The sequence below is a fragment of the Onychomys torridus genome, chromosome 8, assembly GCF_903995425.1.
Source record: "Onychomys torridus chromosome 8, mOncTor1.1, whole genome shotgun sequence".
NCBI classification, from domain to species: domain Eukaryota; kingdom Metazoa; phylum Chordata; class Mammalia; order Rodentia; family Cricetidae; genus Onychomys; species Onychomys torridus.
Window position 1 is genome coordinate 66,912,211 of NC_050450.1, and position 26,256 is coordinate 66,938,466.

Genomic DNA, 26,256 nt, shown 5'->3' on the forward strand with positions numbered 1-26,256 from the left:
GAGAACCCATGCCAAAAAAAAAAAAAAAAAAAAAAAAAAAAAGATCTGGGAAGACCACTCTGCCATTCAAGTACTTGCCATACAGGCATAAAGCCCTGAGTCAAGTCCCTAGAAGCCATGTATAAAAGCTGTGTGCACTTGGAAGTCAGAGACACACAGATCCTTAGGGCTTGCAGGCCAGCCAGGATAGCCCATCTGGCAAACTCCAGGCCAGTGAGAGAAGAATCTGTGTTCAAAATAAGGTGGGGACATCGAGATGGTTCAGTGAGCATAGGTGATTGCTACCAACCCTGGTGGCCTGAGTGCAATCCCCAAACCCCACATGATCAAAGAAAAGAACAATCTCCCACAATGACCTCCTCATGTTCCCCTACCTCTATAGTGAGTAAGTAAATCATTATTAAAAACAAGCTGATGAAATGAGCTGGAAAAAAAAAGGTAACTGAGTAAACTAGGGGGAAGCAGGCCAGTATGTAACTCCAAGGTCTCACTTCCTTTTTTGGCTTTCCTGGATGGACTATAACTTGTTAGCCAAATAAACCTTTTTCATCACCAAAGGAAAAAAAAAAAAAAAGAAAGAAAGAAAAACTAGGTGGAGAGCAACTGAGGAAAACAGCTGATGTTGACTTCTGGCTTCCACATGTACCAATACATACAGAGTCAAAGCCAAGGAAAACCAAAAGAGACAATTTATTATAACACTCAGAGAATGACAAGTATTTGAGTTCATAAACTATTAGAAATGCTTCCTCTATACTGCTAAAACGCTACACAAATATGTCCAAATCAAATATGGCTAAGCAAGCATTTTAGCAGGGCTAGCAACTAAAGCAATTCAAGTTGAGCACAAGAGAAAAGCTGTGATACAGTTACATAAAAATTATCTAGCTAGGCATGGTGGTGCACGCCTTTAATCCCAGCATCTCGAAGGCAGCAGCAAGTGGATCTCTGAGTCTGAAGCCAATCTGGTCTACATACTGAGTTCTAGGCCAGTACGGCTACACAGTGAGGCCCTGTCTTTAAAAATTAAAAATACTTGCTGGGTTAAAAAACTCATTATCTAGAGTTCAAATGGACAGCAGGCTGGCTTTCCCATGTATCTGAAGAATAGAATGTTCTCTACATGCAATGAGCTATTGATGGTATATACTTTCATAGAACACAACCAGTGCCTTTAACTGATCTAACTGGATTAGAAAATGGAGAACCCACTGTATCAAACTGTTTCCTGTAGAATGAATGTGAAGAGAAAGCTCCGAAAAGCTAAAGCTAACCTTAATCCCAATCACTATTTACTGATATTTTCGTTTGTTTGTTTTTTCAAGACAGGATTTCTGTGTGTAGTTCTAGCTGTCCTGGAACTCAACCTGTAGACCAGGCTGGCCTGCCTCTTCCTCCCCAGGCTGGAATTAAAGGCATATGCCATTACTGCCCAGGTTTTGTTGTTGTTGTTGTTTGTTTGTTTGTTTTTAATGATTTTAAATAATGGAAACACCAATCTGTTTCCAATTTATACTGGATAGCAACCAACACTAAGCCAGACTAGAAAAAAGAAATATTGTAATATTAAATATTAAGTAGGCTCCACACTTGGAGAGTTCTACAATTATTTTTTCTTTCTTTTAAAAGAATCTTCATCTTAAGCCAGGTATAGCAGTTAGGTGTGTATTCCCAGAACTGAGGCTGAGGCAGAAAAACCTCCAAATCTGAGACCAGCTTGGGATACTTAATGAAATTTTGCCTCTAAACAAACAAACAAACAAACAAACAAACTCTCTCATTGATTTATTGTTCTTATTCTTATTATTTGTAGACCAAACTGGTCTCAAACTCATACAGATCTATCTGCCAGCCTCTGGCTCCCAGGTGCTAGGATTGAACCTGGTCTTCATTTCTAGATTGATCAAGAATAAGAGTGTCACAACTTCCTGTAACTCTAGCTCCAGGAGATCTGTCTGAAGTCTCTGTCCTCTGGGGACACCTGCACCCCTGTGCACATATCCCCACTTTATTAAGAAGAAAACAGTGTGATTAATTAAAAAGAAAATAGTAATTAATTAAAAAAAAGAGTAAGACTGTGTGTCTGTATGCGAGTATACATCACAGCTTGTCTATAAAGGTCAGAGGACAACTCTGGGGAGTCAGTTCTCTCATTCCACTCTGGGGGTCTAGAGAGCACACTGAAGTTGTCAGGCCTGACTCAAGCACCTTTAAAACATCTTCATCTTGATGTAATCATGCTGGAACAAATATGACAGTCAAGGGACTTTTCCAAAGGGCACAGTAAATTCTTGATTTGCATACTATAGTTTATTAAACCCTCCAGCCAGATTCTCTTATACATGAATACCAATTAAAACACTCTCTAATCCATTTCAAATATGAATTTTAAACTCCTGCCATTCCTAGTTGAAAGAAAATTCCAATCATAAATACATAAGACTTAATGAATTCTCTTCCTTTACTTTCTCCCTCCTTTTTAAATCAAGTCCACAGAGAGGAAAATTTCAACCTAGATTTAATCTGAAATGAAAATGAAAGCATTAAATATAGGGGCATAGACTCTGGTGTGGACATTGTCGATTTCAAATAATGCTTTCTAAGAAAAACAGCAATGTGCCAATGTAAGCAAGCTATGTTCTCTTTTAACAAATGGTCAGCCCTAAATCTCATCATCCCTGCAACAAAAAAAGTATGGTGCTTTTGCAAGCAGAGAAAAATCGGTGTGTGCTTCAATTATAACCACTGACCTTTTCTGAAACATACCCGTGCTTCTCGACAGAAATCAATGGGATAAAAGGTCATCCTGCTCAATTATTTGAATGGCATTGCTTTCCCTGGCAAAGGCAAATTCTTTTCCCTTTTAAAGCAATGGAATTTATTGTACAGAATGTCAAAAATTAAAACTACCTCAATTTCAATTTATAATTGAGTTAAAAACTATGGGGGCTGGAGAGATGGCTCACTGGTTAAGAACTCCTAGTGCTCTTGCACTGAACACACAGTTCCCAGCACCCACAGCAGGTGGCTCACTACTGCCTGTAACTCCAGCTCCAAAAAGATGGGATACCTCTGACCTCATGTAGACAGGTAGACAGACAGACAGACACCCTTAAAAATAAATAATTTAAAAACTGACTAAAAATCAACTGTACCAACAGAAAACCAGCACACAAGGTAGAAAGCTGTCTCTTTAGTTTGTTATTGTCCAGAAAGCTGTCGGCTGAGTCTCTGTCACTGAAACTATAATTATATACATATAACACAAGAGGGCTGGGATATGCCTGCCCAATTGATAAAGTGCTTGCTTAGCTTGCACAAAGCACTGGATTCAGTCTCCAGCACTTTAGGAAACTGGATGTGGTAGTGCATACCTGTAATCTCATCATTTGGGAGGTGGAAGTAGAGAATCAGGACTTTGAGGCTAGCCTGGGATACAAAAGACCCTGTCTCAAAAACAAATAAAAAGACAAAAGAGCGTCCCAGAAAAAAGGGTGTTATTTCAAATCTCAGCCTTTACAAAGTGCATTGGGGAAGATAAGCCAGCTCTGTGTCTGTCATATGTGGATGGTAGAGCCTGATGATCCACAACAGCGACCATCAAAAACACATACATTCATAAACCCCAGTTGGAGGCCAGACCGGGTTATAGAATAAGTTCCAGGACAACCTTGGCTGGTTGAGACCCTGATTCAAAAAAAAAAAAAGTCAATCAAGTATTCAACAGAAGCCACAAAGACTAGAATAGTTTCCTTTAGAAAGAAAGAGAGAAAGGAAGGAAGGAAGGAAGGAAGGAAGGAAGGAAGGAAGGAAGGAAGGAAGGAAGGAAGGAAGGAAGGGAAAGACTATAACAATTTTAAGAATTGTAGCTGTAGCTAGGCAGAATGTTTGCCTAGCTCTCAAGAAGCCTTAGGTTTGATCCCAGCACTGCAGTGGGAGGACATGGCTGAATTGCAGCAGCTGAGAGGTGGGAGCACAGGACTAGAAACTCAAGGCCATCCTCAGCTACACAGCACACCTGAAAACAGCCTGAGCTACACAGATGTCTCAAAATAGAACCATCCAAAACAGGTGTCTTTTTTTTTTTTTTTAAGTAAGCTTCTACCTACACTGAGAACACTTTATTGTTCCACAGTTTTCATTTATAAAAAGTCAAATCGTCAATGATGTCTTAATACACTCAGAGTAAATATGAGTCCAAGAAGTTGCAAAATACATGGATTTTCCCCCCAATACAACAAGTGTGAGGAAGGCAAGCAGGGGGAATAGTTTAGTAACCTGGGACCCTATTTGGTTTTGGTCATCATATGTTTCCTCCCTCTTCTTATCAGAACTCCTTTATCTGCACATGCTATGCCCATCACCCCCCTCTCCAAACAATGCACCCAGTAACATCAGACTCTCAGACCTTCGCCTGAACTGGGCTGAGTATACACCTCTCTGAACAGTAGTGTAAGTATCTCCACCCTAACAACAATCAGGTTTAGACAACTTCTACTCAAATGTATTTTCAATATATCTGGGTAGGAAGAATGGAAAGACTGATCTGGCCTAAACTGGTTTTGAGTGCATGCTGAGTAAGGAAAACTGTGTACCTAATCTATGAATCAAAACAGACCACCCAAATTACACTTTTTAGTAACCACACTCTCCTTATAGACACCATGAGAAGGGGCCATTGGCCCATGAGAACTCTCCTGTATGTAGCCTGTACTATCTGTATTATCGTCATGCTCCAAGTACAGTTATCTTGCCCTGTTTGCACATCTGTGCAAACCCAGAACACAGCTAACAAGCATAAACTCATTCGCCAAAAGCCATCAAGACCTCAAATTAGTCCAAGCAGACAACAGGTCTGAGAAATCTACTTCTGTGTCCAGATAATTTAGTTTAAAATGTCATTCTGCCCAAGAGACTTGAGAACATTTACCAGTCTAAATTATTATGAAACTGTATGCTAATCTCTAGCCAAAGACTGAGCATTCGTGAATGCTTGCTTCTGCTGCTCCAACTGGAACATCCTACCACAATTATTAGCTACTTTATTTCTTCCTTTTTAATTAAAATTTAATGTAAGTGAATGTTTTCTTGCCTGCATGTAAGTCTGTGTACCACACATGTGCCTAGTGCCCAGTGAAGCCAGAAGAGGTCACTGGATCCTCTCTGCGAGAGCAGCCAGTGCTCTTATCCACTGAGCCATCTCTCCAGCCCTAAGTTTCTTCATCTTGAAATGAAGATAGGAGTTAAGTATTCAGAACACATTAAATTTCTTTCTAAAGTTTGTATGCACAGAAATTAAAGTCACACACTTAACAGCTGTTTGGCTGAATGACTAAACAAGGCACACCAGACACAGACAAAATGATCAATGATTGGGAATTTGGTTATTGTTTGCTTGTTCTGCTTTAGCCTTCTGGGCATTGTCTCTACTTCCGTGATAAAGGGCCATGCTTGGTGACACTATGTAACTGAAAGCTTTTGCTTTAAATCATCAAATGCTTTTCAAGTAATCCGGCTTGTAAAAAACAGTCAAAATCAGATCTCCGGTGTCCTCACTATACCTGTTTCCGGAGATATCCTGTAGCTCAGGCTACCACTGAACCCCTGGTCCTCTGCCTCCCAGTGCTGGAATTACAGGCATGTACTATCATTCCCAGTCTCTGTTTTTAAATCACAATACTTTCAAACCTGTATCATAATCATTATCTATATGGTTGGATTTTACACTAGATTATAAAATCTGTAGGGCAGGGACTCTTTTACTTTATCCTTTAAAAATGTTTATTTTGTGCCTATTATGTCAGGCATTTTTCAAGTGACAGGAACACAGTGCTGAAAAAAGACAAATTCCTGCAAATAAGATTAATAATACTTATGCTCATGGAACATATCAACAAGAAATTGTTTTTCTTTTTTTTCCTTGCTTTTTCAAGACAAGTTTTCTCCATGAAACAGCCCTGGCTGTCCTCCTGGAACTTGCTCTGTAGATCAAGCTGGCCTCAAACTCAGGGATCTACCTGCCTCTGCCTCCTGAGTGCTGGGATTAAGGGCATGCAGCACCACCACTGCCTGGCTAACAAGAAATTTTTAATGTGTCTCTTTAAAAGTCTCAGGACGGGTTTCTGGTCCGTGCCACACAGCTGTTGTGTATGCGTGTGATTACCTATGCACTTCATTTGCTGGTTCTTCCCTGCACTGGCTCCTAGACTTTCCAAAGGCTACATGGCTGTCTCCCAGCACCACTGGTTTTAATGGGCTGGAACCACTATCACTAGACACTCCTGTAATACCAAGCCTACCGTCCAAAAGCTGGTCATGGTGGCACACACCTGTAATCAGAAGGCTGAGGCACAAGGATTTGGAATTCAAGCTCAGCCTAAGCACAGTGAAATCCTGTCTTGGAAAAAAAAAAAAAAAAAAAAAAAAAAAAAAAAGAACAAGAAAAAGAAAAAAACGAAGCAAAGAAAACCATGCAAATCTATCATCCAAAGAAGGTCACTTCTGAGAGTGGAATAACTAACATTAATAACTAGACCAGGAGATGAAGGTAAAATCCAAGACTAGTTGCAAATGAGGATGTATGGTCCTCCATTAGACCTCTCATTTCCACCAAGTGCTTCTAGCACAGAAGACTTGCATCATACGTACTTTTTACCACAAAACACCAAGAATCTCAAGCTAAAAATAAGCCTTTCCCCAAACAGAGTAGTATTTACTTCTAGTCTAGTAATCACCTGGTACTATGTAAGAGGCCTGCTTTTGTGTACTGACTGCACATAGTTGGGAATGCAAGGGGTGCAGAATCCTGACTGAAGGAAACAGTTTCCCAGTCAAACAATTAGAACTGCTTCTTGGAGTTTAACTTCAGCAGCCAAATGTAATTATGTTGCAAACAGTTTTCATTCAGTTTTCTAACAGAAACTCAGAGTACAAAATGAAAAATGTAATCCATTCAAAGCTAATTCACTAATTTAGAAAAATATACATAATCTTTAAGAAAGTCAAATAATATACCTAGGTTGATACTTTCTGTTAAAAACTGGGGCTGGGGGCTGGAGAAATGGCTCAGAGGTTAAGAGCCATTCTGACTGCTCTTTTGGAGGTCCTGAGTTCAAGTCCCAGCAACCACATGGTGGCTCACAACCATCTGTAATAAGATCTGGTGCCCTCTTCTGGCCTGCAGGCAGAACACTACATACATAATAAATAAATACAATAAAATAAAAAAGTAAAATAAAACCCAAAAAACAAAACAAAACAAAACAAACAAACAAACAAACAAAAAACTGGGGCTGGCCAGGCAGTGGTGGTGCATCCTTTAATTCCAGCATTCAGGAGTCAGAGGTAGGCAGATCTCTGTGAGTCTGAGGTGAGCCTGGTCTATAGAATGAGTTCCAGGACAGGTTCCAGGTACAGAGAAACCCTGTTCAAAACAAAAACAAAAACAAAAACAAAAAAACAAAAACAAAACACAAAACCAAAAAACCCAACAAGACAAAACAACAACATCAAAGCTGAGGCTGGCAAGACAGTCCTTGGTAAAGGCCCTTGATGCCAAGCCTGACAACCTGAGTTTGATCCCTGGGACCCTAGGAGAGAACTGATGCCTGCCTGCAAGTTGTTTCTAACCTCCACGTGTGCACGTACTCATGCCCACTCTCACACAATAAAAAAAAAAAAAAAAAAAAAAAAGTAAAATAAAGTAACACTGGAAGGTATACCAGGTCTTGGTGGGACTTCCTACTCCTTCTGCACTTGACTTCGGCCAAATCTGCTGCCTTCTACAGGCAGGTATAGAAACAATTATAATCTATATACTGGCCAATTTTAGTTGCTAGATAATCTCAGAATCATACTATTTAAAAATGTAAGCAGCCGGGAAATGGAGGCGCACACCTTTAATCCCAGCACTTGGGAGGCAGAGGCAGGTGGATCTCTGTGAGTTCGAGGCCAGCCTGGGCTACAGAGTGAGTTCCAGGAAAGGAACAGACCTACACAGAGAAACCCTGTCTCAAACAACAACAACAACAAATATAGATAGATAGATAGATGGATAGATGAATGGATGGATGGATGGATGGATGGATGGATGGATGGATAGATGGATGGATAGAGAGATAGATGGATAGACAAGATAGGCAAATTTCTTATAAGCCATCAATATAATCACGTTTATTAATTTTAGTTTCTCTGGGGAAACAGATAATTAACTGTACAAAGCTATCAAAATGCTCAGAAAACTCAGATTTTCTAGAATAATATTAACTATTCAACTAGGGCTTTAGGGGGGAAATAGTGGGAGCTTTGAGATAGGGTCTCATATAAAGAGGGCTGGCTTTAAACTCCTGATCCTCCACCTTACCCCTCCCAACTGCTAGGATTATAGGAATTTGCTACCAGGGCCAGCTTTCAATTCAATTCAAATCATCTTTTAGTTTTAAAGGTTCATTTTTATTATTTTTAATTATGTGTCTGTATGTGTGTCTGAGTGTAAACAGGTACCTCTTGGAGGCCAGAGGGGTAGGATCTCTCTGGAGACACAGGTAGTTGTGGGTCACTCAATATACATACTGGGTTCTTAACTCAGGCCCTCTGAAAGACCAGTAAGTGCTTTTAACAGCTGAGCCATCTCTCCACCCCTCTACCTTCTGGTTTACAAATGCTTATGTATTAAAACTGAATTACATAACATAACATCACAATTTTTCTTATCTTAGGAAAAGTGTAACTATATAGTAAAAGTATGTACAATGGCAGATTACTTCTTTCCCCTTACAACTTAGGCAATACATATGTGAGCATATGCAGAGGTGAGGGCAGTGCAGGAGGGAGAAAAACAAGGCAGAGAGACCGACTTTAAGTATGGAGCTCTTCAATTAAACATCCAACAAACAAACAAATTCATTATGTGTAACAAATATATTTAGAACTTGTTGAAACAAGTTTCAAGTAGGCTTCAAAAACAGTTTCTAACAGCACTATGCCATGACCATACACAATGTGCTCCTTTAGTATCTTCATGAGCTTGTTTCTAGGCCCCTCATCAGATACCAAAATCCCTCAAATACACAGATTCTCCCATGCATGGAATACTGAACCTAGGTCGTTGTGCATGCTAGACAAATGTTTTAAGCACTGGTCTATATTGCCAGCTCCTCTCATTACTTTAAGACATTTTAGATGATTTATACCTAATATAACATATATATTGTGTAAATAGTTGTTACATTATTAAGAAAAAAATGATAGGAATTTGTGCACACTCGTTACAGATGAACTTTTTTCATGAATATTTCCATCTAAGAATAGTTGAATTTTAGTAATGGAACACACAAACAAAAGAGGGCCAACTGTATTTAAAAGCCAAAATACTATTCACTCTAAAATCTACAAAGACATAGCAACCCTTTGAAAGAGAAAAACAACCCACTATCTAAAACTAAGTGTAACAGTATGTATACATATTTCTGAGATACATAGAGGGGGCTCTGACACAGGAAAATAATATATCCAATTCCTATGGTAACTTGAGACCCTATTAATCTTTAATGTATCTGTGTTTTAGGTAATAAGTTTTCTTGTTACCTCACTGAAGAGAATCTAGAGACTTTTTTTTTGCTTTGGCACTAACAAATTCATCTTCATTACAGAAAAACAAAAGCAGACAACTCATTTTAGGATATTGAAAGAATGAGCAAAGGCAGAGTACACATGGATCCAAGGCATTTCCTTCCCCTTCATCTGTCAGCTGTCTACTGCTATCCAAGCTAACTACGCCTTTCTCAACAATCTTTACAACTGTATGGCACTCACAGTATGATTCTTCTCATAGTGAAAGCATCCAGTCTTCACAAGTAACACCTCACAGAGGTTAACCAGCTTGTTTCTTTTCATGATTATACTTAAGCAAAAATTAGAAGACAGGAAACATAAGAATATTGAGGTTTAGAGTTGAAAGATTTTACTATTACTTTAAGAGCAATATGTCAGTTTTAAAAGGAAGCTACAAAGTACTATGAAGCAAAAAAAGTAAATGTTTAAGCAACCCATATACTAGAAGGTTCCATGAGTATTTTATGACAAAGGTTTTTGTTGTTGTTTTGTTTTGTTTTTTCGAGACAGGGTTTCTCTGTGTAGCGCTGCTCCTTTCCTGGAACTCACTTTGTAGCCCAGGCTGGCCTGGAACTCACAGAGACCCATCTGCCTCTGCCTCTCAAGTGTTGGGATTAAAAGCATGCGCCACCATTTCCCGACAAAGGTTTTATTTGAACACTCATGATGAATCATAAACATGTGCTAGCTAATTAATAAAATGGACTGAAATTGACTACTAACACTACTAAGTCAGCTATACCATGAATGATTTTAAAATCTAACTATCCTAACTTTTCTTTTGAAAATTCATGAAGTCATAATGAACCAAGGTTTTCTCAGGATCAATTAAATGATGGTCCATAATAAGTGACAGAGAATACCTGCCTGGTAGAAATTCCATCTCATTACATTTACTTATTTATTTATTGTGTGTTTGTGAGGGGTGTTCATGTGTGGAGATAAGAAGACAACTTGTGGGGGTTGGCTTTCACTTCCCACCATGTGGGTCCCAGGGATCAAATTTAGGTAGTCAGGCTTGAAAGCAGGTGCCCTTACTCTGCTAAGCCATCTTTTTTTTTTAAAGGACCAATAAAACTTAGAACGCAAAATTAGTCTTTGATATAAACAATATGTGATTGAACTTTAATGCAGGCAAAAATGGTTATCGTGAATTAGACATGTTCAATGAAGTGAATTGAAATGTGTTTGGTATTTAGTGTGTTCATAGTCATCATTTTTTTCTTTTAAATTAAAACATTCTTTCTCCATAGATAGTTTATGGATGGCATAGACAAATTCAGTATCCAGGTTTAGTCAAACCCTATATAGTCCAAAGTCTTCAGGCTGGGAAATTGCCTTTGAGCCACAGGAGTACCTGCCTGATACTGGTATCACTGTATCCTTGGGGGCTTTGGCTGTGGCACATTAAGTTTCTACTTACAATATGAGTTCTGGTGAGCACCTGTTTTTGTATGTGCAGTGCTCTGTGTTATGTTGTATTCTTCTGCCCTCTAGCAAAGGAGGGAAAGACGGCTGGAGATGAAGACTGGGTGCATGGGTGGCTTTATACGACCCACAATATAGTCTCTGAACAGCAAGGGCTCAAAGGAGCTTCCCTGGTTTGTATGACTTGCCCTTGTTGTTATACATCATAGCTGGGACAACTAATCTGAGTCCTTACTGTTCAACTAAAAGAGCACAATTGGAACCCCACACCTGCCCAATGAGCCTCCTCCTTTGCTAATTTTAATCTGCAGTCTTTTGCTACAATAAACTGTAATCATGAGAACAACAGCTTTTCTGAGTCCTCTGAGTTCTTCCAGAAGTCCAACAATCCTGCGGCCCGTCTTGGGAACGTCTGATAAAAACTATAATAGAGTAAAATATGTACCTAGAAGAACATTTCTCCTGATATAAATGTTTAGTTTCAACAACTTCATTTCCAAAGAGTCAGGAATAGTACTTCAGACTGACAACATCAACTTAAAGGTTAAAGAAGGTAGCCAGGGCCAAGCCTAAGAGGGCACTTCCACAGAATGAAGAAGTGCTGCTCACTCCCATGGCACCTTCTTTCTCTTCAAGCAATTTTCATGAAGCCTTTGAAATGCAGTAATTAATGCCTCTGCCTGAGTAGCAAACTGAGGTGAGAAAGTACTTTCCAATTCCTGGTCTTTCAGACACTTAGGTAATTTTTTTGCCTCTCTCCCTTTCTCCCTCCCTCCCCCTCTGTCTGTCTGTCTGTCCAAGACCTGGTCTTAAGATGGCTTTGAATTCACAATGTGGTCCAGGCTGACCTTAAACTCAAGATCCTGTCTCAGCCTCCTGAGTGCTGGGATTATGGATGTGTGTTACCACATTGGGCCAATTTTATGCATGCGAGAATGATCTGGCTTGGCCCAAAAGTGTATAAAGCATACAAAGACTCTCTTATCAACCAGGACCTGGTTAGAGACAAAAGGTAAAAGTTCTCTCTTTAGAATGTGCACTGCTGAGGCACCTCAAGTGCAGCAGGCTGTACTGATCCGTTTCATAAATGATTCATGGATTAAAATGTTGCCAAGGATGACAGCACTTAAGAGCTTGGTTTATCAGACTGAAACACCCCAGCCACGTGGCTCACTGCCACTGTGACCACCTTAAAGGTCCCCATTCCCAAGCCCACTAAGCTGCCCCCTCTCTCTGGGAACACTTCATTGTTCTCAGTTACAGCTGTCTAGGATGGGATTACCAGCTACTGTTACCAGTATAAGAGGGAAGATTTTCATTTGTTTCAGTGCTGAAACAGAAAAGTAACAAATGATTGGCTTTCATTTCATAACAGGCCCAAAGTATCCATGAAAACCCGTGTTCAAGGGTTGGGGATTTAGCTCAGTGGTAGAGCACTTGCCTAGCAAGCACAAGGCCCTGGGTTCGATCGATTCTCAGCTCAAAAAAAAAAAAAAAAAAAAAGAAAAAGAAAAAAAGAAAAAAAGAAAAGAAAACCCGTGTTCAAATAGACCATACAATCAGGACTTCACCCAGCTCAATGACGGGATTGTCAGTCTCCATCTTTAATGTGACACTTCACTGGGTTACCTGCAACTGGAAACCCTAAGATGGCCTTGTCTGTATCTCCCTCTTCTTCATGCAGTCTCAGAAGTTGTTACATGCCTTACTTTACTATTCATTCTTACTCTGGATACCTAACCAACAATCTTTAGGCAGCATGAGTGGAAGTGGGAGAGGTCCCTATAAGCAGGAGTTGAGAACATGACACTTTCAAGCCAGACTGAATTAAACACCAATCCCAATACTTTCTAGCTCTATGGTAACCACCGAGTTTCTTACCTTTTGTGCCTCAATTTACTCATCTGTAAAATGAGAATCAATACAGTACTTCACACAGTAGTTTGTTATAGGAATTAAATAAATATGTGTAAAGGACTTAGTGTGTTTGGCATCTGTATAGTACTAATTGCTACAGACCACCATCATCACCACCACCATCATCACCACCACCATCATCACCACCGCCATTTTTTTTTTCATGGAACACAACATTTAACTTCACCACACCCTAAGTGTTAAAAGCAAGCACAATATTATCTATCCTCTTGACAGGCAGTTGCTGGGTTCGGCAAAGCCACTCATTCCATGGAGTTCCTGTACAACATGGCTGCATCTTTGGTTATCTGCAAAATGGGATAGTAATCATGTAGCTCACAAAACTACATGGAGAATAAATACCAGATTTGTCCAGATGTCCATCTGTTATCACAGAGGACCTCTTGGTAACAATGAGCTCCACCACAGACTTAGGATTTCAAAATTACCTGGTTTTAACCACTTCTGGAAGGATGAGACAATGACATGAACCCCCAAGAGGTGGTAAAAGGACATGTTAAACAGTAACAATTGTATATGTCCCCTTCTTTCACACTCCCTGGTTAGGATACATTTCTTCAAAATAGTCAATGTGTGGAGGTTGGAGTATGTCAAGGGCAGAGAGTACCTGAGAAAAGGGAAAAAACAAAACAAAACACAAAGTCAAATTTAGAGAATGAAAAAGAAAACAAAGCTTGACACAAATGCAAGTAAACGCTGTTAACTACTGACCTAAGGCTTAGGAACAACCGGCTACTGAAATGAACTGTCTGTTAGCAAAAAAGCAATACTCCTTAAGACAGCTCCACAACCGTCACTGAAGAGATGATCTGAGCTGAGCTGAAATGGGTAAATGCACACTACAAGCACTGTCGGAAGAGGGGTGGGAAGGAATGTCACAGTTGCTTTCAGAGCATGAAGACCATCTCTACCTTCCATTTCTCTGCTCCTCTGTTCAGCAAATGTTTACTATCCACATTCCACCTGTCAGACACTGTGGTAGGTTTCTAGTTTATACATATGAACAAAATATTTAGCACCCCCATTTCCATGACTAGAAGGGAAGGTATACATGAAACAACACTAGCACAATAAGAACCATGCCCTCCCTTTATTACTACACAGGAAAAAATTAAGAAGAGTGTGTGGGGGGGGAACTTCCCAGAACTAACACTATTCTAAGACTAGAACAGGTCATGTGACAGGACAGAGGCAGCTTGTAGAAACAGCAAAAGTCCTCAGTTGTGAAACACAGTGGGTCAGAGGAAAGCAGAGTGGTATAAAGTCCAAGAGGAAGGCAGAAAATACGTCACCCACAGTCTCCTTAAGTCACTTTAGACATGATGGACTTTATTCCAAGTACAAGAAAAGAAATTACTGGAGTGGGGAAACAGACACTAGGCATTTGGAATTCCAGCACTTTTTATAAAGAAGTGAGCTACCAATAGAAAATAGTATACAGACTTGCTTCCACAGCTGTCTAGTTTGCTGTTGAGTCCTGGTTAGAATATCACACCTAACTGCTAAGGAGAAATACTGAGCTCAAAGGACAAAGAAAAGATGAGCAAGAAATTGTGCTAAAAAGCACAAGCTTTCTGATCCCACACTCTATCCCTCACCCCACCAGGCCTCAATGTGTAGTCCTGGATGGCTGGCAATCACTACGCAGAGATCTGCCTCACTCTGCTTCCCGAGGGAGGAATTAAAGGTGTGTGCCAACACACCAGTTTTACCATAGCTTTAAAGAAATATTTTCTCTTGTAGAGAATTTAGAAATTATAAAACAGGCAAAAGAAGAAAATCTATGTGGTCAGTGCCCAGCTTAGTTACTGAGAAGTTCACTCCACCTCATTTGGAGCTCCTCCACCCGCCCCTTACATTTGAAGCATCAGCTATACATCAGTTAAGTATTTCTATAAAAAAATTGCAGGATCTAAAATTTTGATTGTTCAATTTTTACTCAGTTATTTACTTATTACCATGCTGGGGATGGAATCAAAGGTTTTCTGAATATGTTTGTTTGCTTTCTCACATAGAGATCTAAGATATTTTAAATATTTAAGTTTGTTTAGATCATTTTTACTGCATAATTAAAATTTAAAAGCACTTATTGTGTGTGTGCACATGGGCCACGGTGTGTTTGTAAGGTCTGGGGACAACTTTCGGAAGCTGGCTCTCCTGAGCTTGCTTCTATGATGTGGGTCCTAGGAAATGAGCTCAGGTCATCAGGTTTGGCAATAAGAACATTTACCACTGAGCCATCTTGATAGCCCCACATGTTTTTTCAGTATTATCAAATATTCTACTCAAATTTTCAATTTTTTTTTTCTTTTTTTGTTTTTGTTTTTTCTTTTCGAGACAGGGTTTCTCTATTTATTTAACAGCCCTGTATGTCCTGGAACTCACTCTGTAGACCAGGATAGCTTCTAACTCACAGAAACCCACCTGACTCTGCCTCTACAATTCCGAGGATCTGACAACCTCACACAGACATACATGTAGGCCAAAACACTAAAGCACATGAAATAAAAATAGTTTTAAAGAAAAAGAAAAACCTTTAAAGTGAACAAGATTTCTTGCACAATTGAATTACAAAAGGAAAGAAAAGGGACAGAAGAGAAATCTTTGTATTAAAATTAAAAAATGATAGAGGCATTAGTCAAACATAATTTATGAGTCACTGTTTGAGATTTTTAAGATGCGTGTGTAAGACAGGATCTCACAGCTGGACATGGTGGTATACACCTTTAATCTTAGTACCTAGGAGGTTGAGGTGGTGGATCTCTTCTGAGTTTGAGGTCAGCCTGGGATACATTCCGTTCTAAGCCAGCCAGGGCTACACAGAGAGACCATGTCTCCAAAGAGAGGAAGAAAGAGAGAGAGAAAGAGAAAGAAAAGACAGGGTCTCTTACCACACAGTTCAAGCTGACCTGACACTTGGTATATGGCTCGCTCAAGCTGGCCGCAAACACTCGGCGGTCCTCCTCCCTCAGTCCCTCGAGGGCAGGAATTACAGACGTGAGTTTCCACGCTCAGATGTGGTGTGAATTGATTTTACACCGCATTTACACAATACACTTTTCATTTAAATAAGAAAGTTGGCCAGGAGGTGATGGCACAAGCTTTATACCAGCACTGGGAAGGCAGAGGCAGGTAGATCTTTGTGAGTACAAGGCCAGCCTAGTCTACAGAGTGAGTTCCAGGACAGGCTCCAAAACTGTCTCCAAAAACAAAAACAAAAACCAAAAAATGGAAAAAAAAAAATTGTTGCCAGGTAGGTGGTACAAGTCTTTAATCCCAGCACTTTGGAGGTAGAAGCAGGTGTATCTCTATGAGTCTGAGGCCAGCATGTTTATACAAGGAATTCAAGGCCAGCCAGAGCTGTACAGTGAAATCCTGTCTCAAAAAATTTGTTTTCAATTAAACCTTTCTTTAGGGCTGGAGAGATGGCTCAGAGGTTGAGAGCACTGGCTATTCTTCCAGAGGTCTTGAGCTCAATTCCCAGCAACCACATGATGGTTTACACCCATCTACAATGAGATTTGGTGCCCTCTTCTGGCATGTAGGCATACATGCCATAACACTGTATACATAATAAATAAATCTTAAAAATAAATAAATACAGTAAATAAACCTTTCTTTAATGAAAAAGCCTTTCAGCTGGGCGGTGGTGGCACACACCTTTAATCCCAGCACACAGGAGGCAGAGACAGATGAATCTCTGTGAGTTCCGAGGCCAGCCTCATCTACAAAGTGAGTTCCAGGACAGCCAGGACTGTTACACAGAGAAACCCTGTCTCGAAAAACAAAAAACAAAACAAACAAACAAACAAAAGGCAAAAAAAGAAAAAGCCTTTCTTCAAGTTACAAGCCAATTAAACAAAGAGGTTTTTAAATAGTCTGGATGGTTCTATAAGGATTAGTTCTATTTCCTTTTAAATTAGAATGTTGATTTTGATAAGCAAAAAACATTTTCCAGTTTCTTCAAAGAAAATTTTTATCATATGAAAACAATTACCTCACTTTTATGTATTTTAAAATCTTTAATTGGCCAGTGTAGCAAATTTGTGTAACTTTCCTACTTGTGACACACACAAAAAAATTAACATGAATGTCTGAAGCTTGAAGAAGGTGATCAGAAATCAGCATGTTACTAGGTGTCTTTTAGACTCTCAGTCTGTACCTGAGCAAGATGCATTCTGTCTTGGGGGAAACAGATACGAGGAGCGACAGTGTCTATTAGACAACGCTATTTTACACTTCAGACCTATCTGTGCTAATTAGAGGTTAGCTAGTGGGAAGTGACAACCCTATTTTAACAAGACTGAGGCTTTTTTATTCCATATTTGATGAGGCTCCCTGTAGAAAAGGCACAAACACGGTCAGACATTTGCCCTATCTCATCTGGCTGCGGACTGGTTTAAACTCTGCCTGGAAGTTGTTATGCCTGTTGTTTTGTTTTAATCTAAGTGTTTACTGGAGGTGCATCAGCACAGTGTTTCTAGCAAACAAAAGCAGTACTCAGACCAGCAGAAAGGCCCAGGATCTCAAAAGCGGTGTGAATGAGCAAGTGAGCTTCCTGCGCAACTCTCCCATTTAAATAGCCAGGAGTGCTTCCCTCCACCATCATCTGGGGTGATGGAAGAAAAGTGAGCCTTTTGATGTAAACAGAAAGGCACTTGTAAAGATGCCTTGGAAGGAATCTAAGTAGCCCCACCACCTGCAGAAAAGACAAAAGTAGCCAGGTGTGGTGAAGCTTGGGAAGAAAACAGGAAGATCTCTGTGAGTTCAAGGCCCTGCCTGGTCTACCTACCTGTTTCATGTCAACCAGAGCTACATGAGACCCTGCATAAACAAACAAAACAAAACCCCAAACCAAAAGAAACCCCAGCAGACTTCGATCTACTCTTTAAAAATGATGGTCATGGCCAGACATGCATATTCGTTAATTATCTGCAGAACTGCTGAAAAGCTGACTTTTAATCTCCCAGTCGTGTGTTTACATGCTGATCATGTAGCTCAGTTGTCTTAAGTCTAAGTCTGGAGACAAGAAATTGAACCATTTGGCTCAGCGGTAGAGCGCTTGACCAGCACGCACGAGCTCCTCCAAGGTGGTGGTGGAGGTGATAAAAATCTAAGTGTTCACTCACCAAACAAGAGTTTCTACTCTGCCAAGGATGCAAAGAGTAAAACATAAACACTCCGATTAAGTTCCATGTCTGGCATTCCCTTAAGGTAGAGAGACTACACTATTGCTACAGTTTTTGTAACATAAAGAACACAAATTCTAAGAGCATAATCTGATGAATTTTATGCATACACAGCCATGTAAAAGTTACCCAGATGAAGAGATTAAGCATTTCAACATCTTAGAAAGTGTGCCGGGTGGTGGCGGCACACACCTTTAATCCCAGCACTCAAGAAGCAGAGTCAGGAGGATCTCTGTAAACTCAAGGCCAGACTGGTCTACAGAGCAAGATCCAGGACAGAGAAACCCTGTCTCGAAAAACAAACAAAAAAATAATGAAAAAAAAAGTGCTTTCCCTCCCTTTTAGTAACAAGCCTCACTTCTGTCACCATGATTTTCTTTTCTTTCTTTTTTTTTTTTTTTTTAAGATTTATTTATTTATTATGCATACAGAAGAGGGCGCCAGATCTCATTACAGATGGTTGTGAGCCACCATGTGGTTGCTGGGAATTGAACTCAGGACCTCTGGAAGAACAGTCAGTGCTCTTAACCTCTGAGCCATCTCTCCAGCCCTGTCACCATAATTCTTAAACCTTACACAAATTGAATCAAAATGAAGTACATTCTTCTGTGTATTGCTTTTAAGATGTCTTTTGTTTGCTTTTTTGTTTGTTTGTTTAAATCACACTTTCTAAGCTGAGCATGGTGGTACACTTGGGAAATAGAGGAATTAGAAGCAGATGGATCTGAGTTAAGCCTAGTGGAATCTACAGAGTGAGTTCATGACAGCCAGGGCTACAAAGAGAGACCCTGTCTCAAAAAACAAAAGCAAACTTTTCACTTTCATTTATTCATTTTGTGTGTATGTAGAGGGGTGATTGTGTGTCATGGCATGTGTGGGGTAGAGGACAACTTGTGGGGATCAGTCCTGTCCTCCTACCATGTGGGCCCTGGGGGTGAACTTAGGCTGTGAAGGTTGACATTAGGCATCTCTACTGGCTGAGACCAATTGTTTACTGATCTACACACGGTTTCTTTTATACACACATGCCTGTAAGACTTATCCAAGTTGCTAAGCGGATTAGCTGTTCATTCATATTTGGAGCCAGACAGATTTTTAACTCTGATCATGATTGTGGGAGATAAGCCTTTGGTTTCTTTGTAAAGTGGGATTAACAAGTTCTACTTTGCAAGATTTTTATGAATTAAATGAATTAGTGTACATGAGCATCTAGCATATTTCCCTACATATAACTGTATGCATTAAACAGCTGGTTTTATCCCCTTCAAAAATGACAGTGTTTTAAAACTGTCTCTTAGTTTGTTTAAGACAAGGCTGTGGCTGGTCTGGAACTCTGTATTAGACCAGGCTGGCCTTGAAATCAACAGAGATCCACCTGCCTCTGCCTCCTGAATATATAGATTAAAGGTATGTGCCACCACGCCCAGCTTTTTGCATCCTCTCTATGACCTGTTACTGCACTTTCCCCAACTGTGGCTTAACTACATCAACTATCAGCTGCCTCTTAAGATTGGCATTCTACATAAACCAAGTATGTTGTTCCTGAGATGCCCTTGGAGACAGATCTGAAGCAAAGGAGAAATAAAATAGTGTTGTCACAACGTCTTCAGGTCCTACTGGTACCTTCTGTCAAATATTCCTATAGATGTCACAAATATTCTGACAGAGATTAGGAGCTCTAAGAAGTATGTGTGTATACTTGTCGATACCATGAACACTTTTAGTTTCTACAACACTCAAAGACAGTTATTCATGCTCATTTTACAAACAAGAAAGCTCAAACTTTGCACAAACTAAAGACACATCATTAGAAAATATCAGAACTACAGTTCAAATCCAGCTGTGATCTCAAGCTGCCTCTTACAAACCCCATTTGAACTGGCTATGTGAGCCAGGCGGTAAACACCTTTAATCCCAGCACTTAGAAGGCAGAGGTAGGCAGATCACTGTGAGTTCAAGGCCAGCCTAGTCTACAATTTCAGGACAGACAAAGGCTACACAGAGAAACTTGAAAAAACCAAACCAAACCAACAACAACAAATAAACAAAAGAAAAAGAAAAAGAACTGGCTGTTTGTTTGAACAGGTGATTTTCAGAATTCCATTTCTTTTCTTGCACTACTTACTCTGGCATTGCCTTAGGAACTTAATTACTTTATAGGAATGGGTTTTGAGCAAAGATAAACAACAGCTTATGATGCCACTGCCTTTTTAAAAGAAGTCAGATCTTCAGTAAGTGAATGTCTGAAGTCTCCTTTGAAAGAAGCATTTCTTTATCACAGATACTTTCACTGGAAAGGAGCATTGTTCAGCAGGTCTGTGCTCTAATGCTGGGTGGTAACAGGGTAAATTCAAGAAATAAGGAACTAAGCAAGCATTAGACATCATTCTAACTTACATTTCCAAAATCTAGGGACCTTGATATATAAAGTCATAAACCAGCAACTTGAATGGTATTTTGAAACTTAAACATTACACCAGTGCTAGGCAGTTTGAATGGACTAAAGGAAGCATTTTCCCCAGTGCTGGGAATTGGATTCAGGGCCTTGAACATGTGGGGCAAGTGCTCTACCATAGGCTATAGGTGTCTATCTAGTCCAGCAACATTTTTTGGAAAAATTAAAGAAAATGTGATTTTTGCTGTGGTAGCACATGCCTTTAATCCTGACACTTGGGAGGTAGAGGCAGGAAGATCTCCATGAGTTCAAGGCCAGCTTGATCTACATAGTGAGTTCCAAGACAACCAGGGCTATACAGAAAAACCTTGTCTTGAAACACGCCCCCCCCCCCAAAAAAAAAAAAACCCTGTGGTTTTAGCTAGGTACAGTGGTTCACAGCTATAATTATAACTCTTAGAGGATGAGGCAGAAAGACTGTCATGAGTTTGAGGCCAGCCTATGCAATAGAGTAAGGTTCTGTCTTGAAAGAAAGAAAGGGAGAGTTGGGGTGTGGTGGCACACACCTTTAATCCCAGCACTCGGAGACAGAGACAAGCGGATCTCTGTGAGTTCAAGGCCAGCCTGGTCTATAGAGTGTGCCAGGAAAGGCGCAAAGCTGCACAGAGAAACCCTGTCTCGAAAGACCAAAAAGAAAAAAAAAAAAAAAAAAGAAAGGAAGGGAGAGAGGGAAGGATTTCATGAAGGATAATCAATAAATCAAGACATGTCAAGCCAAGTAGCTTCCAGTGAGCCATATAATGAGTCTTATAATCTTGGTTTAACCAAATAAACCTTAGCACATTTCTTCCTTAAAAGGGGGGGGGGCTGGAGAGATGGCTCAGCGGTTAAGAGCACTGGCTGCTCTCCCAGAGGACCTGGGTTCAATTCCCAGCACCCACATGACAGCTCACAACTGTCTGTAACTCCACTTCCAGGGGATCTGACACCTTCATACCAATGCACATAAAATAAAAGTTAAATAAATTATTTTTAAAAAAAAAGAAACAAGGAAGAAATTTAAAAAAAAAAGTGTGACTGGAACTTTGGCTGAAGTTACTAAGGCTTCTGTGCCATCAAGCACACAGACTCACAAGAAATCTTTTTTGATAGGTTTTAATTACAACAATCAAAATGGTTAAGTGCTATATGAATAATGTGGCATCTCTTTTCATATGAAAACAAGACAGTTCAATGCTAACAAACTCCAAGTAAACTGTACATGAATCTGATGTTTAACTCAGGATTAGTTGAGGAGATGTGGTCTCTCAAAGTGTGGTGAGTCTCTGTCTGTGAGTCTTCATATCTCTAAACAGCCGGAGGCAAACTATCTATCTTACCTTCAGGACTATCCTGTCTTTAGAGCAGAAATTGTTTTTCCTACATCCTAACCTAAACATTAAAAGATAAAAAACAAAACATTTTAAAATCAAGGGCCAATGATTCCTGAACTTGAATTACTCTATAAATTCATGCTTTATTTTTGTGTTGAATATTGGAATTATTTCTCATTAAATACCAACATTTGTTTTGCTTCACTTAATATTAATTTGTTGGTTTATAACCCTAGAACCCACTTAAATTTGTTCATGGTTCAATCACAGAAAAGGTGTAATTGGGGGTTGGGGATTTAGCTCAGTGGCAGAGTGCTTGTCTAGCAAGCGCAAGGCCCTGGGTTGGCATCTTGGCTATGGATTCTTTGTAACCCATTTTCCCCACAAGTACGTTCCTGTGTGTGTGTGTGTGTGTGTGTGTGTGTGTGTGTGTGTGTGTGTGTGTGTGTGTTGGGGGGGGTGTTTAAATTTATTTAGTAGCTTAAATTCTTTGAATCAAAAAGACAACCCAAGCCAGCTGTGGTAGCACATGCCTTTAATCCCAGCACTTGGGAGGCAAAGGCAGGTGGATTTTGGTGAGCTGGAAGCCAGACTGGTGTTTATAGCAGTTCCAGGACAGCCAGGGCTACACAGACCTTGTTTCAAAAACAAAAACAACAAATAGAGCATACACTGTAATTCCAAGCTAGCCTGGAAGTTAATGTGTGTGGTGTTTTCTAATTTGGGGTCAGGTCTTGTGTAAGTCATAACTGTGGAGAATAATTTTCAAGCCTCCAAGTCAAATTTTGCAAAAATGGACTCCTAAGTGATTCTAACACACTGTAAAGCTGTAAAGCACTGATCTCAATAGTGAAAATATAAGACTCCTAAGAGGCATAAAAGAGAATCTATAAAAAGAAAGCAAAGCAATGAAAACATAACTTAGGATCTCTTGTGACCCTTTCAGCAAGATCGTGTGGAATGAGCCTGCCAATAGGTATTTCAGAGTACCACACTGTGCTTTCTGCTCTTCAGAGTTTGGCATACAACTGCAGCTGAATTCTATACCCTTTAAACTCACTGCTGTTCTCAACTGAGTCAGAGAAGCAGGTCTGGTAAATAGTTTCCCCCAAACACCAATTTCACTTACATTATCATGTTTAAAAAAACACAACATCTTCAATTCCCGGAAGACTCTTTTGCAAGAGACCAGATTCTGGAAGACGTTGGGCATCTTTTTGAGTGCTACTCTCTTTCCATCTCTTGGATCTGTTACTGACCTAAAGAAGCAATATTTGGGGGGAAAAGGGAGGGAAAAAGAGAAATCAATTCTAAACCTCATTCTCCAATGTTTCAGAGATCACGACAAATATTTTATATCTTAAAAAACATTTGTTATCAAGTCCACATAATAATGCTAAAAGGCTTCAGTGCAAAAGGATACATACAAAGAGAATGTCTTCTAACCACCCAACTCATCTGTCGTGTGTTTAAAGGAAACCTTATCTGAAGCCAAATATGGTGACACTGGTTTGTAATTCCAGAGTTTAATATGAGGTCGAGGCAGGAGGATGGTGAGTTTGAGGAAGACCCTGTCTCAAAGAGCTCATATATTCTCTCTCCCTCCCCCCACTCCCTCTCATTTACACTTCTGTGAAGACTCTCATCACCTCATTCATCTGAGGTAAGAGTATTAGTGGTAAAGCTGTTCTGAAGCCTGAGCAAAGCAACAGCACAGGACAACATGATCAAATAAAATCTCACTGTATTCTATTTTTGGAACCATTTTCAAGATTGAAAAGATATTCAAATACAATTTATATAATTTGATTTCTTCATACAGATGCACATCTGTAATTACTACAGTGATGTCCCCTCCTCAGAAGTCTGAGTGATAACCTGGGGGTCCTGAATGGTGACCCTCTTTGCTTCCACACTCTTGTCGCATGAGTTGTCCTTATGGTTACAAGCCTCTTTAACAGCTCAGCATTCCCTTTCACCCCACAGCCTTCTAACCCCTGCACTGTATGTCTGTGTTTGAAACAGTTCGTTAAGTGGCTAGTTGGCAACTGATGTCTCAGAAGATGCTGATTCTTTCTGCCCCTTGTTCTCCCTGCTGACCACTCTGAGCTCTTGCTCTCGTCCCCCTGTGCTCTAGGTACCTCTTCCTAGGCTCAGGTCATTTAAAACTGAGACCCATGTGCCATCAAGGACCTTTATCCAAGTTACTAGTTAAATCTTAGAACAGGATTACAGATTTGCTCTCAGCAGCTAAATACAGTACCAGAAATTATTTATGGGACTGACAGCCAATCATAATCTTGGGTACAGTTGTCTGATTAATTACTCATTCAATTAACTACAATCACTCAATTTCCTTATCCTGTATGCACAAAAATCAGATGACCATCAAATTCTGCCTTCCTGAAAATGAAGCATCCCCATTATCCACCTGTGTGTCTAAGATTCACACTGAACTCCTTCATCGTAATGGCCCTATTCAGCGTTTGTGAGACTTAAGGGATGCATGCTCATATTTGTAAACAAGAACACTGATCTTAGGTCCTACTGAATGAAAATTTGGTAAAACAGTCACATTTTAATTTACCTTTTTAAAATATAGGGTCTCATGATGTAGGCCAGGCTGGTGGTGACCCTCCCACCTCAGCTCCCTAAGTGCAAGGATGACTGGTATGCACCGCACAAAACCTGCTTTTGCCTTTCAGTCCTGGAGCTCAAATCCAGGGCTCTCTCTGTGCATGCCAGGCAGGAGCTTTCCCACTAAGCTACATCTCTAGTCTGGGTTTCCAACAGCTTGAAATGTAGCTAAATTAATCCAATGATTGCTATTATAGACTGTTGCATAGGAAATAAAAAGCAAAATCTATATCACCACTTAAAACCCATATAAAGTCAGAGAGTAAAGTAGGAGAGAGTAAGTCAGTCAGAGTATTAACCGAAAGCTATGTTCCCTTTTCAATACAGTACTTCTATAGCTAGTATAAGACTAAAATGGCAATAAAATAAAAAGGAAGGAACATTTTGGATCAAACTTGTATTTGAGTCTGTTCTGGCTCCTTTAAGTAGAACAGTTACTTATGCCTTTGTACTGCTACCATTTTTTGAAGAATACAGGTCAGTCACTTCATAGATTGTCCCTCAATTTGTTTTTCTCTGGTGTTTTCCCATTAAGAATCAGGTTATGCACTGCTGACAGAGAAGTGCTTTCAGAGGGCATCCTATTAGGAGGCACATGGTGTCACTACTGCTAATAATGCTAGTCACTGCATTGAGGCGTCTCCAGGTAAATCTAGTCCTCATCGTACTTGTCAGCATCCAATGACGATTTTTACCTAAATCAATTGTTATCATGATGGTTGCTTTGATTATTTTAGTATCTTTAGCAACCCAATCCAATAAATACCAGTTTAAAAGTCAATAGCAAGGGCTTCATACTGTTCTTCCTAGCCTGACCTATTCTACTGGTCACCCTGTTGTGGTAGGTAAAGCTATTTTCAAGTGAACCCGCACTGTAAACACTTAGGCTCAAAGCTACTATGTGTCTCGTGTAACAGTTTTAAGGTAAAAGTCACAAAGCAGCATTTACTCTTATTCATGAAGAAGTCTGTCAAGCCTGTGGCTGGTAACAATATAACTCTGATGAATGTGAATGGCAGAGCAGAAATTCACACCATGTTGAGTTTGTTCACTTAACTTGAGGCAGCAGATTCTTCACTTCAGTAGAAACAATACAATGGAGCACAGGCAACCTTGGAAGAACAATGTAGGAATCCTTTATTTGCTATATTATTCAAAGGCTTGCTGTACTTAGTTTTTCTGCACGGCAATATCCTGGCTATTTCAGCTGCACCTGTTAATGAGGCTCCACAGCTAAGGATAACACTCAGGGCGCCTTTCTTTATTTTGAGAAAAAGGAGCCATTTTTAGAACTGTAATTTACTGAGCGGTCAGTCATTTTCTCTGCTAAATACTAGATGCCCAAAATAGCATACTGGCCTATTCACATGGTTGACCTCCTAGAAGCATTCCTGTTGTACTGGCGTGTGGAACCTCCTAACTTTTAAATTAGTATTTGACTCCCCCCCCCAACCGAGACAGGGTTTCTCTGGTGTTTTGGTACCTGTCCTGGATCTCGCTTTGTAGACCATACTGGCCTTGAACTCGCAGAGATCCACCTGCCTCTGCCTCCCAAGTGCTGGGATTAAAGGCGTGCACCGCCACCACCGCCCGGTGTATTTGACTCATTTATTCATTCATTTCTTCCTCCTCTCCCTCTCTCTTCCTTCAATGGTCTCTGTATCCCAGGTTAGCCTTGAATTTG

The 26,256-nt window shown here is 40.0% G+C and overlaps 1 protein-coding gene across 1 annotated transcript in view; it reads right to left on the bottom strand.

Moving 5' to 3' along the window:
- Window positions 1–23,189, bottom strand: part of Nlk (nemo like kinase) — a 62,763-nt gene extending 39,574 nt beyond the window's left edge. Inside the window, exons 1-2 of the mRNA XM_036196926.1 lie at window positions 23,065–23,189; window positions 13,530–13,585 (exon numbers count right to left, since the gene is read on the bottom strand). Of these exons, the coding sequence (XP_036052819.1) occupies window positions 13,530–13,585; window positions 23,065–23,148 (140 nt within the window). The 5' untranslated portion in view covers window positions 23,149–23,189. The remainder of the gene's footprint in view (window positions 1–13,529; window positions 13,586–23,064) is intronic.
- Between the last annotated feature and the right edge of the window lie 3,067 nt (window positions 23,190–26,256).